The following is a 13,404-nucleotide window of genomic DNA, read 5'->3' on the forward strand; positions in this document are numbered from 1 at the left end:
GGTGTGGGAGGGGCTGGGGAGGTTTTGGGGGGCTCTGAGGGCGTTCAGGTGAGATGGGGGGGTCTGGAGGGGCTGCAGGAGCCCCTGGGGAGGCTCTGGAGGGGTTCTGGGGGGGATTCTGAGGGGCTGCCAAGGTTTGGGGTGATGGGGATTATGGGGGGGCCCTTGAGGGGCAGCTCCGAGGGTGGGGGGCACCCAAGGGTGCTGCCAGTGCACCCCCAGTGTCCCCCCCCGGCGCAGCCCTTTGTCCCCACGGCCCCGCGCCAGGTGACAAAGTCCTGGGGGCGGAGAGGGGGTGGAAAACGCCCCCAAAACTGCCGTGATTTCACCCAAAACTGCCACAATCCCACCCTAAACAGACAGAAACGACCCAAAACTGCTGTGATTTCACCCAAAACTGCCACGATCCCAATCTGGGCTCAATTCCCGCCATTTTGGGGCTTCCTGAGCCGTTCTCGCTGATTTTGTGGGGTTGGGTTTATGCTGTTTTAGCGGTGATTTTGAGGAGTTTAAAGGGGTTTAGAGGTTAAAGTGGCCTCTAAGGGGGTCGTGAGGGTCTCTGAGCAGATGGCGTGGTGGTTAATGGGCGGTGATTAGAGAGAGGAGCTTAATGAGCGTTAATTTGGGGGATGCTAATGAGGGAATGCTGTGTGCAGAAGAGTTTCTATGGCAGCGGCGGAAAGAGCCGAGCGCTGCCGGAAACACCCGAGCGCAGGGGCGGGGCGGAGGGCGCCGAGTCCTGCCGGGAATACCCGAGTGGTTCCGATTATGAGGGGACCAGGGGAGCCGAGCGCTGTCGGAAATGGCCGAGCGCAGAGGCGGGGCGGAGAGAGCCGAGTCCTGCCGGGAATACCCGAGTGATTCCGATTATGAGGGGGCCGGGGGAGCCGAGCCCTGCCGGAAACTCCCGAGTGATTCCGATTATGAGGGGGCCGGGGGAGCCGAGCCCTGCCGGAAACTCCCGAGTGATTCCGATTATGAGGGGGCCGGGGGAGCCGAGCCCTGCCGGAAACTCCCGAGTGATTCCGATTATGAGGGGGCCGGGGGAGCCGAGCCCTGCCGGAAACGCCCCCGGCGGGGCCCCCCAAAATCCCCCTGGGGGAGGGAAGGAGGGACCCCCAAAACCTCCCCAATTCCCCTACCCCGGTTCCCGCCAGCCCCCGAGCCGCTGGGGAGAAAAGGGGCGGGGCAAAACCGTCATGAGACATGAATATGCAAATATCGGGGTGTTAGTGTGCTAATAAACGAGTGACGCGAAACCATCAGGGCGGAGGGGCGGGGTTATGCAAAACAGCTGCGGACAGCGAGCGAAAGGCATGCTGGGATGATTTTTGGGGCGGATTTCGGGTGTTTTGGGGTCGGTTCGTGCGGGACGCGGGACAGAATCAGTCACTGCGATCTGATTGGTTCATGGGCGGGGTCATGCTAATGAGATATCGGCTTCATAACAACGAGCGGGGCGAATGCAAATCAAAGTCCTGCTCGCCCAATCACATCACGAGCTGGAGGCTGAGGGGGCGGGGCTTTTAACTGGTGGGCGGGAGTGAGGGGCGGGGTTATGCAGATCAGAAGGCGGCAAGCATGCAAATCAGCGCCAGCGCGCCGCCAAGGGCATCATGGGAGCGAAAATTGGGCGGAATTTCGCGATTTTCGGCGTCCGCGCGTGGAAAAATCGGGAGCAAAGCGCGGAGTGAGCCGGGCGGGAGGCCGGGAGCGGGACGCGCGGGTCGGGGCGCGGCGCGGGGCTGTCCGTGAGGTGCGGGCCGGGCGGGCGGGGCCGGGCGCGGCGCGGGGCCCGGCTCGGGCATCGCTTCTCGGCCTTTTGGCTAAGATCAAGTGTAGTATCTGTTCTTATCAGTTTAATATCTGATACGTCCTCGATGAGAGGACTTCATATTAAACGGATTTTTGGGCTCGGGAGTTGGACCCGGAGCTTGCTCCCTCCGCTCCGCGCATCGTCCCGGTATTGCAGTGCCTCCGGGAACGGTGCACCCCACCGGGGACTGAAATGGTGAAAAACAGATTGAATCGGGATTGTATCGTGATTGTATCGCGATATTGCAGTGCTTGTGGGAACGGTGCACCCCTTTATGGGGACTGAAATGGTGAAAAATAGATTAAATCGTGATTATATCGCGATAGCAGCCCGGTATTGCAGTGCCTCCGGGAACGGTGCACCCCCACCGGGGACTGAAATGGTGAAAAACAGATTGAATCGGGATAAACCGGGATTCTATCGTGATATAGGGACTGAAATGGTGAAAACCAGACTGAATGATGATTCTATCGCGATATCAGCCTGGGATTGCAGTGCCTGCGGGAACGGGGCACCCCTCACGGGGATATTCCATGGTGAAAAATAGATTGAATCGCGATTCTGTCGCGATATCAGCTCGGGATTGCAGTGCCTCTGGGAACGGTGCACGCCTCAGTGGGGACTGAAATGGTGAAAACCAGATTGAGTCGTGACTCTATCGCGATATGGGGAACGAAATGGTGAAAACCAGATTGAGTCGTGACTCTATCGCGATATGGGGAACGAAATGGTGAAAACCAGATTGAGTCGTGACTCTATCGCGATATGGGGAACGAAATGGTGAAAACCAGATTGAGTCGTGACTCTGTCGCGATATCGCAGCGCCCCCGGGAACAGCGCGCCCCCAGGAGGGGCCTCAGGTGGTCAAAAATCGATTAAAAATGTGAATAATCGCCATTATCGCGTTTATGTCGCGACATGAACCGCGCCGTGTCACTCGCTGTCGCTGCTGGAGTGATCTCTGCTCTGCGTGTCGTCCCCGATTTAATTAATTATCCCCATTTAATTAATTACTCCGATTTAATTAGCCACCCTAATTTGATACCCCAATTTAGTCACCCCAATTTAGTCACCCCAATTTAATTAGTCCCCCCAATTTAATTAATTGTCCCAATTTAGTCACTCCAGTTTAATTACCCCAATTTAATTATTTACCCCCATTTAATTAGTCATCCCAATTTAGTCCCCCCAATTTAATTAGTCCCCCCAATTTCATTAATTGCCCCAATTTAATTAATTACTCCAATTTAGTCACCTCAATTTAATTAGTCACCCCACTGGGGGCACGGGGGGTCAGAGACCCCCAGGACCCCCCAAAATCCCCCCCCAAAACCCCTCAGTGCCCGCCCTGGGGGTGAGAGACCACCGGGACCCCCCCCAAAATCCCCTCAGTGCCCACCCTGGGGGGCACAGGGGGATCAGGGGGGCAAAGACCCCCCAGGACCACCCCAAAAATCCACCTGGGACCCCCAAAATCCCCTCAAAAAACCCCTGGGACCCCTCAACCCCCACTGTGACCACCCAAAATTGCCCCCAAATCCTGCCAGGACCCCCCTAAATCCTGAAATCCCCCCGGACCCCTCAAAACCCCCCCAAACCCCCCCAGCACTGACGTGTCCCCCGCGGGCAGTGCCAGCGCCGTCAGCGGCGCCTCCCCGAAGGTGGCATCGAGCACCGGGCGGCGCTGGGGCGAGGAGGGGTCGTAGAGACGCACCTGGCACAGGTGAGGGACAGGGGGGGACACGGGGTGGGGACAGCGGGTGACTCCAGGTGCCCTCACCTGGCCGTGCCCCATGCAGGTGACCCCAAATGACCCCAGATGCCCCCCAGGTGTGCTCAGGTTCCCCCCCCAAGGTGTGCCCAGGTGCCTCACCTGTCTGTGCCCAGTACAGGTGACTCCACGTGCCCTCACCTGGCCGTGCCCCATGCAGGTGACCCCAAATGACCCCCACAGGTTGACCCCAAATGTCCCCCCAGGTGCCCCCCAGGTGCCCCCCACCTGTCTGTGCCTGGTGCAGGTGACCCCAGATGCCCCCCCCAGGTGTGCCCAAATGCCCCCCCAAGTGCCCCCAAGTGCCAAGGTGCCCTCACCTGGCTGTGCCCACTGCAGGTGACCCCAGATGGCCCCAGGTGTGCCCAAATGCCCCCCAGGTGTGCCCATGTCCCCCACCTGCCCATGCCCAGTGCAAGTGACCCCAAACGACCCCAGGTGTGCCCAGGTGCCCCCCGTGCCCTCACCTGGCCGTGCTCGGTGCAGGTGACCCCAGATGACCCCAAACAACCCCAAATGGCCCTCCCAGGTGTGCCCAGGTGCCCTCCAGGTGACCTCACCTGGCCGTGCCCCGTGCAGGTGACCCCCAATGACCCCCAATGACCCCCAATGACCCCAGGTGCCCCCCGTGCCCCCACCTGGCCGTGCCCCGTGCAGGTGACGACCCTCTGGGAGCCGGGCAGGAAGTGCAGGTCGCGCTCCCAGACGGGCACGCGCAGGTCCAGCCAATCGTTCCTCACCTGCCGCGTTTGGGGACGTTTGGGGACGATTCCGGACATTTGGGGACATTTTGGGGACATTTGGGGACAGCTCAAAACACTCGAACGCCATTGAGGGACACCTGGGATCGGTTTGGGGACGTTTGGGACGTTTTGGGGACGTTTTGGAGGCATTTTTGGGATATTTACCGAATACTTCCAGGGTAGTTTGGGGATGTTTTTAAGCTATTTTTGGGTTTTTTGGGATATTTTGGGTTATTTAATGGGAATTTTTGGTGGTGGGTTTTTTTTGGAGTTGTTTTGGAGTAGTTTTAAAGGGATTTTGGGTATTTTTGGGGTATTTTTTTGTGGTTTTGGGATTGTTTTCACAGCTATTTTTGGGTATGTTTTAAGGTGTTTCCAGGATATTTTCAGAATACTTTTTGGGTGTTCTTGGGGTATTTTTGGAGTTGTTCCGTGGTAATTTTTTTAGGTGTTTTCAGAGTATTTTTGGGGTTGTTTTGGAAATTGTTTTTGGGATATTTCTGGTGTAGCTTTTGGATACTTTTGGGGGATTTTTGGGGCGCTTTCAAAGTGGTTTTGGGACTGTTTTTGGTATATTTTTAGGTAATTTTTGGTGTATTTTTTGGGTGGTTTTGGGGTGGTTTCACGGTATTTTAGGGGTTGTTTGTGGAGCCATTTTCGGGACATTTCTAGGGCAGTTTTTGGGTATTTTTGGGGTGTTTCTAAGGTGGTTTCAGGGTATTTTAGGAGCTGTTTTTGGAATATTTCTGGGGTAGATTTTGGGTATTTCTGGGTTAGTTTTTAGGTATGGGGCGCTTTCAAAGTGGTTTTGGGACTGTTTTTGGTATATTTTTAGGTAATTTTTGGTGTATTTTTTGGGTGGTTTTGGGGTGGTTTCACGGTATTTTAGGGGTTGTTTGTGGAGCCATTTTCGGGACATTTCTAGGGCAGTTTTTGGGTATTTTTGGGGTGTTTCTAAGGTGGTTTCAGGGTATTTTAGGAGCTGTTTTTGGAATATTTCTGGGGTAGATTTTGGGTATTTCTGGGTTAGTTTTTAGGTATTTTTGGGGTAATTATTGGGTATTTTTGGGGTGTTTTTGGGGTGGCTTCAAGGTATTTTAAGGCTTTTTTTTTGGAACTGTTTTTGGGATATTTCTGGGGGAGTTTTTGGGTATTTTTGGGGTGTTTTTGGGGTTGTTTCAGGGTATTTCACGGGTTGTTTTCGGAGCTGTTTTTGGGGTATTTCTGGGGCAGTTTTTGGGTATTTTTGGGGTGTTTTTGGGGTTGTTTCAGGGTATTTCACGGGTTGTTTTCGGAGCTGTTTTTGGGGTATTTCTGGGGCAGTTTTTGGGTATTTTTGGGGTGTTTTCAGGGCGTTTTGGGGGTCCCACTCACGTTCTTGGCGCGGAACAGGGGCTCCTGGGGCCGCTGCAGGTCCCACACCTTGAGCCCGTTCTCCTTCCCCCCCGTCCCCACCAGGTGAGGCCGCGTCGGGTCCTGGCGCATCCGGCACAGCCCCGGCCCCGCCTGCAGCTCCTGCAGGGGCTGGGGGGGCAGAAAAGTCACCCCAAAAAACCCCAAACCCACCCCAAAAAAACTGCAAAAATCTGCTCCAAAATCCCCCGAAAAATCCCTCGAAAATCCCCAATTCCTGCAGCTCCTGCAGGGGCTGGGGGGGCAGAAAGGTCACCTCAAAAACCCCCCAAAAAACCCCAAAACCTGCTCAAAATCCCAATAAAAAACCCCCTAAAAATCTGCCCAAAAATCGCCCCAAAAATCTGCCCAAAATCCCCCAAAAATCCCTCAAAAATCCCCAATTCCTGCAGCTCCTGCAGGGGCTGGGGGGGCAGAGAGGTCACCCCAAAAAACGCTCAAAAAAACCCCAGATCCACCCCAAACCCCGCTCAAAACCCCCACAAAAAAACCCCTTAAAAATCCCCCCAAAAACCCCAATTTTGGCACATCCAACCCCACCCGCAGACCCCAAAAGGGTCTGGAATTGGGGAGGGGTCACCCCAAAACCCCCCCTGACCCCAAAATCCCCCCAGAGCCTTGGGGTGACCCAAAAACCACCCCAACCCCCCCTAAAAACCCCCAAAATCCCAATTTTTGGCACATCCACGGGACCCCCAAAGGCCGCTCCCGGGGCCCGGAACTCCCTCAGAACCCCCTCGGATCCCCCCTGGGGGCCCTCCCTGACCCTCCCGAGCGCCCCCAGGCCCTTCGGGACCCCCCCTCACCTTTGAGGGCTCCGGTCTCGGCCCCCACCCAAACGTGACACAACCGCGTGGGCGCCGCCATCTTGGGAGCGCTCCCGGCCCTTCCGGCGCGGCAACCGCGGGCGCGGCGCGAACGTTCCGGGGAGAAAAGTTCCGGGCAGCTCCTTCCCGCGCGGACGCTCATTTGCATAACCCCGCCTCTCACCCGCTGAGCGCTCCCCGCCGCGCTTATTTGCATGCCCCGCCCCTCGTGGGCGTGGCCGGCCCCGGCATGGCGGAGCGGGAGGAGCGGCGCTTCGTGGAGCTGCCGCGGGACTCGGTGCGGCTCATGGCCGAGAGCGCCGGCGTGGAGCTCAGCGACGAGGTGGCGGCGCTGCTGGCCGAGGACGTGTGCTACCGGCTGCGGGAGGCCACGCAGGTACCGGGGGAACCGGGGTTAACGGGGGCACCGGGGGCACCGGGGCTACCGGCTGCGGGAGGCCACGCAGGTACCGGGGGCACCGGGGTTACCGGGGGCTACTGGGGTTACCGGGGTCACCGGGGAGCCCCGCGGGCACTCCCGGCCCCGCTGCCGCCCAGCGGTTCCGGTGCCGTCCCGGGAGCGTTTCCCCGGTGCTGGAGCCGCACCGGTCCCGGTGTCGCTCTGGGTGACGATCCCGTTCCCGTTGTCTTTTTCTCATTCCCCTTCCCGGTGCCATTCCCGGTTCTGTTCCCGACTCCATCCCCGTTCCCGATCCCGGTGCTGATCCTGATCCTGTTCCCATCTTCCTAATTTCCGTTCCTATTTCTTCATTCCCATTCCTGTTCCCTTTCCCATCCCCATTCCTGTTCTCGTTCCTGTTACCGTTTCCCCGTTTCCGTTCCTATTTCCCCATTCCTATTTCCCCGTTCCCATTTCTCCATTCCCATTCCTGTTCCGATTTCCCCATCCCCATTCCCGTTCCCATTTCCCCATTCCTATCTCCCCATTCCCATTTCTCCATTCCCATTCCTGTTCTGATTTCCCCATCCCCATTCCCGTTCCCGTTTCCCCGTTTCTGTTCCCATGTCCCCATTCCTATTTCCCTGTTTCCATTCCCGTTGTCCCGGTTCCCATCTCCGTCCCTATCCCCATTCCCATTTCCCCATTCCCGTTGTTCCCATTCCCATTCCTATTCCAATTCTCTCATTCCCATTCCCGTTGTCCCCATTGCTGTTCCCATTCCTGTTCTCGTTCCCGTTACCATTTCCCCGTTTCCGTTCCCGTTTTCCCATTCCTCTTTCCCCGTTCCCATTCCCGTTGTCCTGGTTCCCATTCCCATCCCTATCCCCATTCCCGTTTTTTCCATCCCCATTCCCATTTCCCCATTCCCGTTGTTCCCATTCCCATTCCTGTTCCAATTCTCCCATTCCCATTCCTGCTGTCCCCATTGTCCCTTCTTTCCCCTCTGTCCCCCTGTCCCTCTGTCCCCCTGTCCCCCCTGTCCCCACTGTCCCCATTGTCCCCTTGTCCCCATTCCCATCCCTGTTGTCCCCTCTGTCCCCCTGTCCCCCCTTTCCCCACTGTCCCCACTGTCCCCACTGTCCCCATTGTCCGTCTGTCCCCCTGTCCGTGTGTCCGTGTGTCCCCAGAACAGCTCCCAGTTCCTCAAGCACACGCGGCGCCGCCGCCTCACCGTGGAGGATTTCAACCGAGCGCTGCGCTGGAGCAACGTCGAGGTGGGGACACGGGGGGGACACTGAGGGGGACACTGGGGACACTGGGGACACTGGGGGGACACTGGGAGAATGGGGACACTGAGGGGACACTGGGGACACAGGGACATTGGGGACACAGGGACACGGGGGGACACTGGGAGAATGGGGACACTGAGGGGACACTGGGGACACTGAGGGGACACGGGGGACACAGGGACACTGGGGACACTGTGAGGGACTGGGGACATTGCGGGGACACTGGAGGGGACACTGGGAGGGCTGAGCCAGGGGACACTGGTGGCACTGGGGCTGTGCCCAACCCCTGCAGTGTCCCCAGATCCCTGGTACCGGGGGCACCGGGGTTACCGGGGGCTACTGGGGTTACCGGGGTCACCGGGGAGCCCCGCGGGCACTCCCGGCCCCGCTGCCGCCCAGCGGTTCCGGTGCCGTCCCGGGAGCGTTTCCCCGGTGCTGGAGCACCGGTCCCGGTGTCGCTCTGGGTGACGATCCCGTTCCCGTTGTCTTTTTCTCATTCCCCTTCCCGGTGCCATTCCCGGTTCTGTTCCCGACTCCATCCCCGTTCCCGATCCCGGTGCTGATCCTGATCCTGTTCCCATCTTCCTAATTTCCGTTCCTATTTCTTCATTCCCATTCCTGTTCCCTTTCCCATCCCCATTCCTGTTCTCGTTCCTGTTACCGTTTCCCCGTTTCCGTTCCTATTTCCCCATTCCTATTTCCCCGTTCCCATTTCTCCATTCCCATTCCTGTTCCGATTTCCCCATCCCCATTCCCGTTCCCATTCCTGTTCCCATTCCCGTTCCCATTCCTGTTCTTGTTCCCGTTACCATTTCCACATTTCCGTTCCCATTTTCTCATTCCTGTTTCCCCATTCCTATTTTCCCATTCCTGTTTCCCTGTTCCCATTCTTGGTCCCATTCCCATTGTCCCGGCTCCCATTCCTGTTCCCGTTTTTTCCATCCCCATTCCCATTTCCCCATTCCCGTTGTTCCTATTCCCATTCCTATTCCAATTCTCCCATTCCCATTGTCCCCATTCCCGTTCCCATTTCCCCATTTTCCCCATTCCTGCTGTCCCCATTGTCCCCGTTCCCATTGTCCCCATGTCCCCACTGTCCCTCATTGTCCCCCTGTCCCGCTGTCCCTCTGTCCTGCTGTCCTGCTGTCCCCCTGTCCCTCTGTCCCCCCTGTCCGTCTGTCCCCTCTCTCCCTCTGTCCGTCTGTCCCCCTGTCCGTGTGTCCGTGTGTCCCCAGAACAGCTCCCAGTTCCTCAAGCACACGCGGCGCCGCCGCCTCACCGTGGAGGATTTCAACCGAGCGCTGCGCTGGAGCAACGTCGAGGTGGGGACACGGGGGGGACACTGCAGGGACATTGGGGGGACACTGGGGACACTGGGGACACGGGGGGGACACTGGGGACACAGGGACAGCAGGAGGGACTGGGGACACAGGGACATTGGGGACACAGGGACATTGGGGACACAGGGACACGGGGGGACACTGGGAGAATGGGGACACTGAGGGGACACTGGGACAGTGGGGACACTGGGGACACTGGGAGGGACTGGGGACATTGCGGGGACACTGGAGGGGACACTGGGAGGGCTGAGCCAGGGGACACTGGTGGCACTGGGGCTGTGCCCAACCCCTGCAGTGTCCCCAGATCCCTGGTATCCCCAATATCCCCAATGTCCCCTCGGGGTCCCCTCGGTGTCCCCAGGCCGTGTGTGGCTGCGGCTCGCAGGAGTCGCTCCCTGAGTGTCCCCAATGTCCCCAATGTCCCCTCGACGTCCCCAATGTCCCCTCACTGTCCCCAGGCCCCCTCGAGCTGATGTTCGCAGGAGTCGCTCCCTGAGTGTCCCCAATGTCCCCAATGTCCCCTCGACGTCCCCAATGTCCCCTCACTGTCCCCAGGCCGTGTGTGGCTGCGGCTCGCAGGACTCTGTCCCCAATGTCCCCATGATGTCCCCAATGTCCCCAATGTCCCCTCACTCTCCCCAGGCCGTGTGTGGCTGCGGCTCCCAGGACTCGCTCCCGTTCCAGGGGACAGTTCAGGGCTGTCCCCTCAGTGTCCCCAATGTCCCCAATGTCCCCAGGCCGTGTGTGGCTGCGGCTCGCAGGACTCGCTCCCGTTCCGCTCCCTGCGCGACTCGGATTTGTTTTTCCCCGAGGACCGCGAGGTGAACCTGCTGGAGCTGGCGCTGGCCACCAACATCCCCAAGGGCTGCGCCGAGACCGCCGTCAGAGGTGGCACCCCAGAAATGTCCTGGGACCCCAAAAATGTCATGGGAACCCCAAAATTATCCATGGGAACCCCCAAAATACCCCCAAGGGCTGCGCCGAGAGGTGGCACCCCAAAAATGTTCTGGGAACCCCAAAAATGTCCTGGGACCCCAAAAATGTCCTGGGACCCCAAAATCATCCTGGGAACCCCAAAAATTATCCATGGGAACCCCAAAACCATCCTGGGAACCTTGAAATGTCCCTGGGAACCCCAAAATACCCCTGGGAACCCCCAAATCCCACTGGGACCCCAAAATGTCCTCTGGGAACCCCAAAAATGTCCCCATACAACCCCAAAACATCCCTGAGGACCCCAAAATATCATCTGGGAACCCCCAAATTATCCATGGGAACCCCCAAAATATCCCCAAGGGCTGCACCAAGACGGCCGTCAGAGGTGGCACCCCAAAACATCCCAGGGACCCCAAAAATGTCCCCATGGAACCCCAAAACATCCCTGGGGACCCCACAATATACCTGGGACCCCAAAATCATCCTGGGAACCCCAAAAATTATCCATAGGAACCCCAAAAATTATCCATGGGAACCCCAAAACCATCCTGGAAACCCTGAAATGTCCCTGGGAACCCCAAAATACCCCATGGAACCCCCAAATCCCAATGGGACCTCCAAAATCCCCCCTGGGACCCCCAAATTCCGCCTCGGACCCCCAAATTCCCCCCTGGGACCCCCATTTGAGGGGGAGTTTGGGGGTCCTGGGGGAGTTTGGGGTGAGTTTAGGAGGGACTGGGGGGCAATTTGGGGCGAGTTTAGAGGGGTCCTGGGGGGGACTGGGGACCCAAACCCACCCTCCCACCTGCCCCAAGTGAAATCCATGAGCCATGACCTGGAGCAGCTGAGCCGGGCTGAACTGGGCTGGGCTGGGCTGGGTTTAGATGAACTGGGCTGAGCTGGGCTGATCTGGGCCGGACTGAGCTGTACTGGGCTGTCCCTGTCACCTCCCCAATCCCACCCTCCCACCTGCCCCGAGTGAAATCCGTCAGCCACGACCTGGATCAGCCGAGCCGGGCTGAACTGAGCTGATCTGGGCTGAACTGAGCTGGGTTTAGATGAACTGGACTGAGCTGGGCTGATCTGTGCTGTCCCTGTCGCCTCCCCATCCTCATCCTCCCACCTCCCCCAGGTGAAATCCGTCAGCCATGACCTGGAGCAGCTGAGCCAGGCTGGGCTGAGCCAGGCCAGGCCAAACTGGGCTGGGTTTAGATAAGCTGGGCTGAACTGGGCTGTCCCTGACACCTCCCCAACCTCATCCTCTCACCTCTCTCAAGTGAAATCCATGAGCTATGAGCTGGAGCAGCTGAGCCGGGCTGAACTGGGCTGGGTTTAGATGAATTGGGCTGGACTGGGCTGTACTGGGCTGACCCGGGCTGACCCTGGCTTCTTCCCAACCCCACCCTCCCACCTGGCCCAGGTGAAATCCGTCAGCCACGACCTGGAGCAGCTGAGCTGGGCTGAACTGGGCTGGGTTTAGATGAATTGGGCTGGACTGGGCTGTACTGGGCTGACCCGGGCTGACCCTGGCTTCTTCCCAACCCCACCCTCCCACCTGGCCCAGGTGAAATCCGTCAGCCACGACCTGGAGCAGCTGAGCCGGCTGCTGCACCTGGCGCGGAGCCTGCTGCAGAACCCCTTCCTGTGCCTGGGCTCCTACGTGGGCAGCCTGATGGGCTCGGTGCTCTACTGCGTGCTGGAGCCGCTGGCCGCCTCCATCAACCCCCTCAACGACCACTGGACGCTGCGCGACTACGCTGCCATGCTGCTGGGCCGCATCTTCTGGTGGGCAGGGGGCTCCTGGGGGGCTCCTGGGGGGTGTCACGTACTCTCTCTGGGGCTCAGTGCCCGCCTGTGCCCGCAGGAGCCACGGGGAGTTGGTGAGGGGGCTCTACCAGCAGATCCTGCTCTCGCTCCAGAAGGTTCTGGCGGATCCCGTGCGGCCGCTCTGCTCCCACTACGGGGCCGTGGTGGGGCTGCACGCGCTGGGATGGAAGGTTTGGGGGGGTCCTGAGGGGGTCTGGAGGGTTTAGGGGTTCCATGGGGGAGTTTGGGGGGTCCTTGGCATTTTTTGGGGTTCGGAGGCAGTTTGGGGTTCAGGGGGGGTCTCACTCCATGCCCCTTGTGCCCCCCAGGCAGTGGAGCGGGTGCTGTACCCCCACCTCCCCACGTACTGGTTTGGGGGTTCCATGGAGGGGTTTTGGGGTTCCTGGGCAGTTTTTGGGGTTCAGGGGGGGTTCCCAGACCGTGTCCCCCATTTCCCAGGCGGTGGAGCGGGTGCTGTACCCCCACCTCCCCACGTACTGGCCCAACCTCCAGGCTGTGCTGGACGATTACTCCGTGTCCAACGCCCAGGTCAAGGCTGACGGCCACAAAGTCTACGGCGCCATCCTGGTGAGATTGGGGGGCTTTTTTGGGGAGGGGTCCCGCACCCCTTAACCCCCCTTAGATCCCTCTGACCCCCCCCGTGTCCCCCAGGTCGCCGTGGAGCGGCTGCTGAAAGCCAAGGCTCAGCAAGCCCCGGGATTTGGGGGTCCCGAGGGGTCCCCCCGGCACAGCCCCCCCGGCCAGGACCCCCCCCCCGAGCCGGGCTTGGGCCGCCCGGTGTTACCGGGGGGCGGCGCCGCCGCTTCCTCCTCCTCTTCATCATCATCCTCCTCCTCCTCGCCGTCGCTGCGGGACATGTACCGCGAGCTCTACGACTTCTTCGGGGACAGCCTGGCCGCCCGCTTCGGCACCGGCGCCCCCGCCGACCCCCCGAGCCCCCCGGGCGCGGCCGAGGGCGCCCGCAAAGAGCCCCCGGCCGAAGGAGCCGCCCGCAAAATGCCCCAGCTGACCAACGCCACGGTCAGCCCCAGGGACGAGGAGCCGCCCCCGCCGCGGCCCC

At 59.4% G+C, this 13,404-nt stretch overlaps 2 protein-coding genes and 1 non-coding gene across 3 annotated transcripts in view; 2 read left to right on the plus strand and 1 right to left on the minus strand.

Annotated features, from left to right (window-relative positions):
- Positions 1-1,806: 1,806 nt before the first annotated feature.
- On the plus strand, positions 1,807-1,997 carry LOC120510982. The gene has a single exon (XR_005629647.1). It is a non-coding gene; the product is annotated as a U2 spliceosomal RNA (small nuclear RNA).
- A 431-nt stretch (positions 1,998-2,428) lies between these two features.
- On the minus strand, positions 2,429-5,875 carry WDR74 (WD repeat domain 74). Its single transcript, XM_039727502.1, has 4 exons — positions 5,705-5,875; positions 4,226-4,327; positions 3,415-3,530; positions 2,429-2,438 (listed from the first exon to the last, which is right to left on the minus strand). The coding sequence occupies exons 1-4, from the start codon at positions 5,813-5,815 to the stop codon at positions 2,429-2,431; spliced, it is 339 nt and encodes a 112-aa protein (XP_039583436.1). The 5' UTR covers positions 5,816-5,875.
- A 679-nt stretch (positions 5,876-6,554) lies between these two features.
- Positions 6,555-13,404, plus strand: part of TAF6L (TATA-box binding protein associated factor 6 like) — a 7,953-nt gene continuing 1,103 nt past the window's right edge. Inside the window, exons 1-7 of the mRNA XM_039727503.1 lie at positions 6,555-6,946; positions 8,140-8,226; positions 10,319-10,510; positions 11,998-12,302; positions 12,382-12,514; positions 12,783-12,911; positions 12,996-13,404. Coding sequence (XP_039583437.1) covers positions 6,800-6,946; positions 8,140-8,226; positions 10,319-10,510; positions 11,998-12,302; positions 12,382-12,514; positions 12,783-12,911; positions 12,996-13,404 — 1,402 coding nt within the window. The 5' untranslated portion in view covers positions 6,555-6,799. The remainder of the gene's footprint in view (positions 6,947-8,139; positions 8,227-10,318; positions 10,511-11,997; positions 12,303-12,381; positions 12,515-12,782; positions 12,912-12,995) is intronic.

This window comes from Passer montanus, unplaced genomic scaffold (genome assembly GCF_014805655.1).
Source record: "Passer montanus isolate IOZ18808 unplaced genomic scaffold, ASM1480565v1 scaffold615, whole genome shotgun sequence".
Classification (NCBI taxonomy): domain Eukaryota; kingdom Metazoa; phylum Chordata; class Aves; order Passeriformes; family Passeridae; genus Passer; species Passer montanus.

Bases quoted from the DNA above. Each gene is read 5' to 3' on its own strand.
- WDR74 (XM_039727502.1), bottom strand. From the start codon at position 5,815: ATGCGCCAGGACCCGACGCGGCCTCACCTGGTGGGGACGGGGGGGAAG. The intron at 4,328-5,704 runs GTGAGTGGGACC...CAAACGCGGCAG, and splicing joins CCCTGTTCCGCGCCAAGAAC to GTGAGGAACGATTGGCTGGA. The intron at 3,531-4,225 runs GTGGGGGCACGG...CACCTGTGCCAG, and splicing joins CCTGCACGGGGCACGGCCAG to GTGCGTCTCTACGACCCCTC.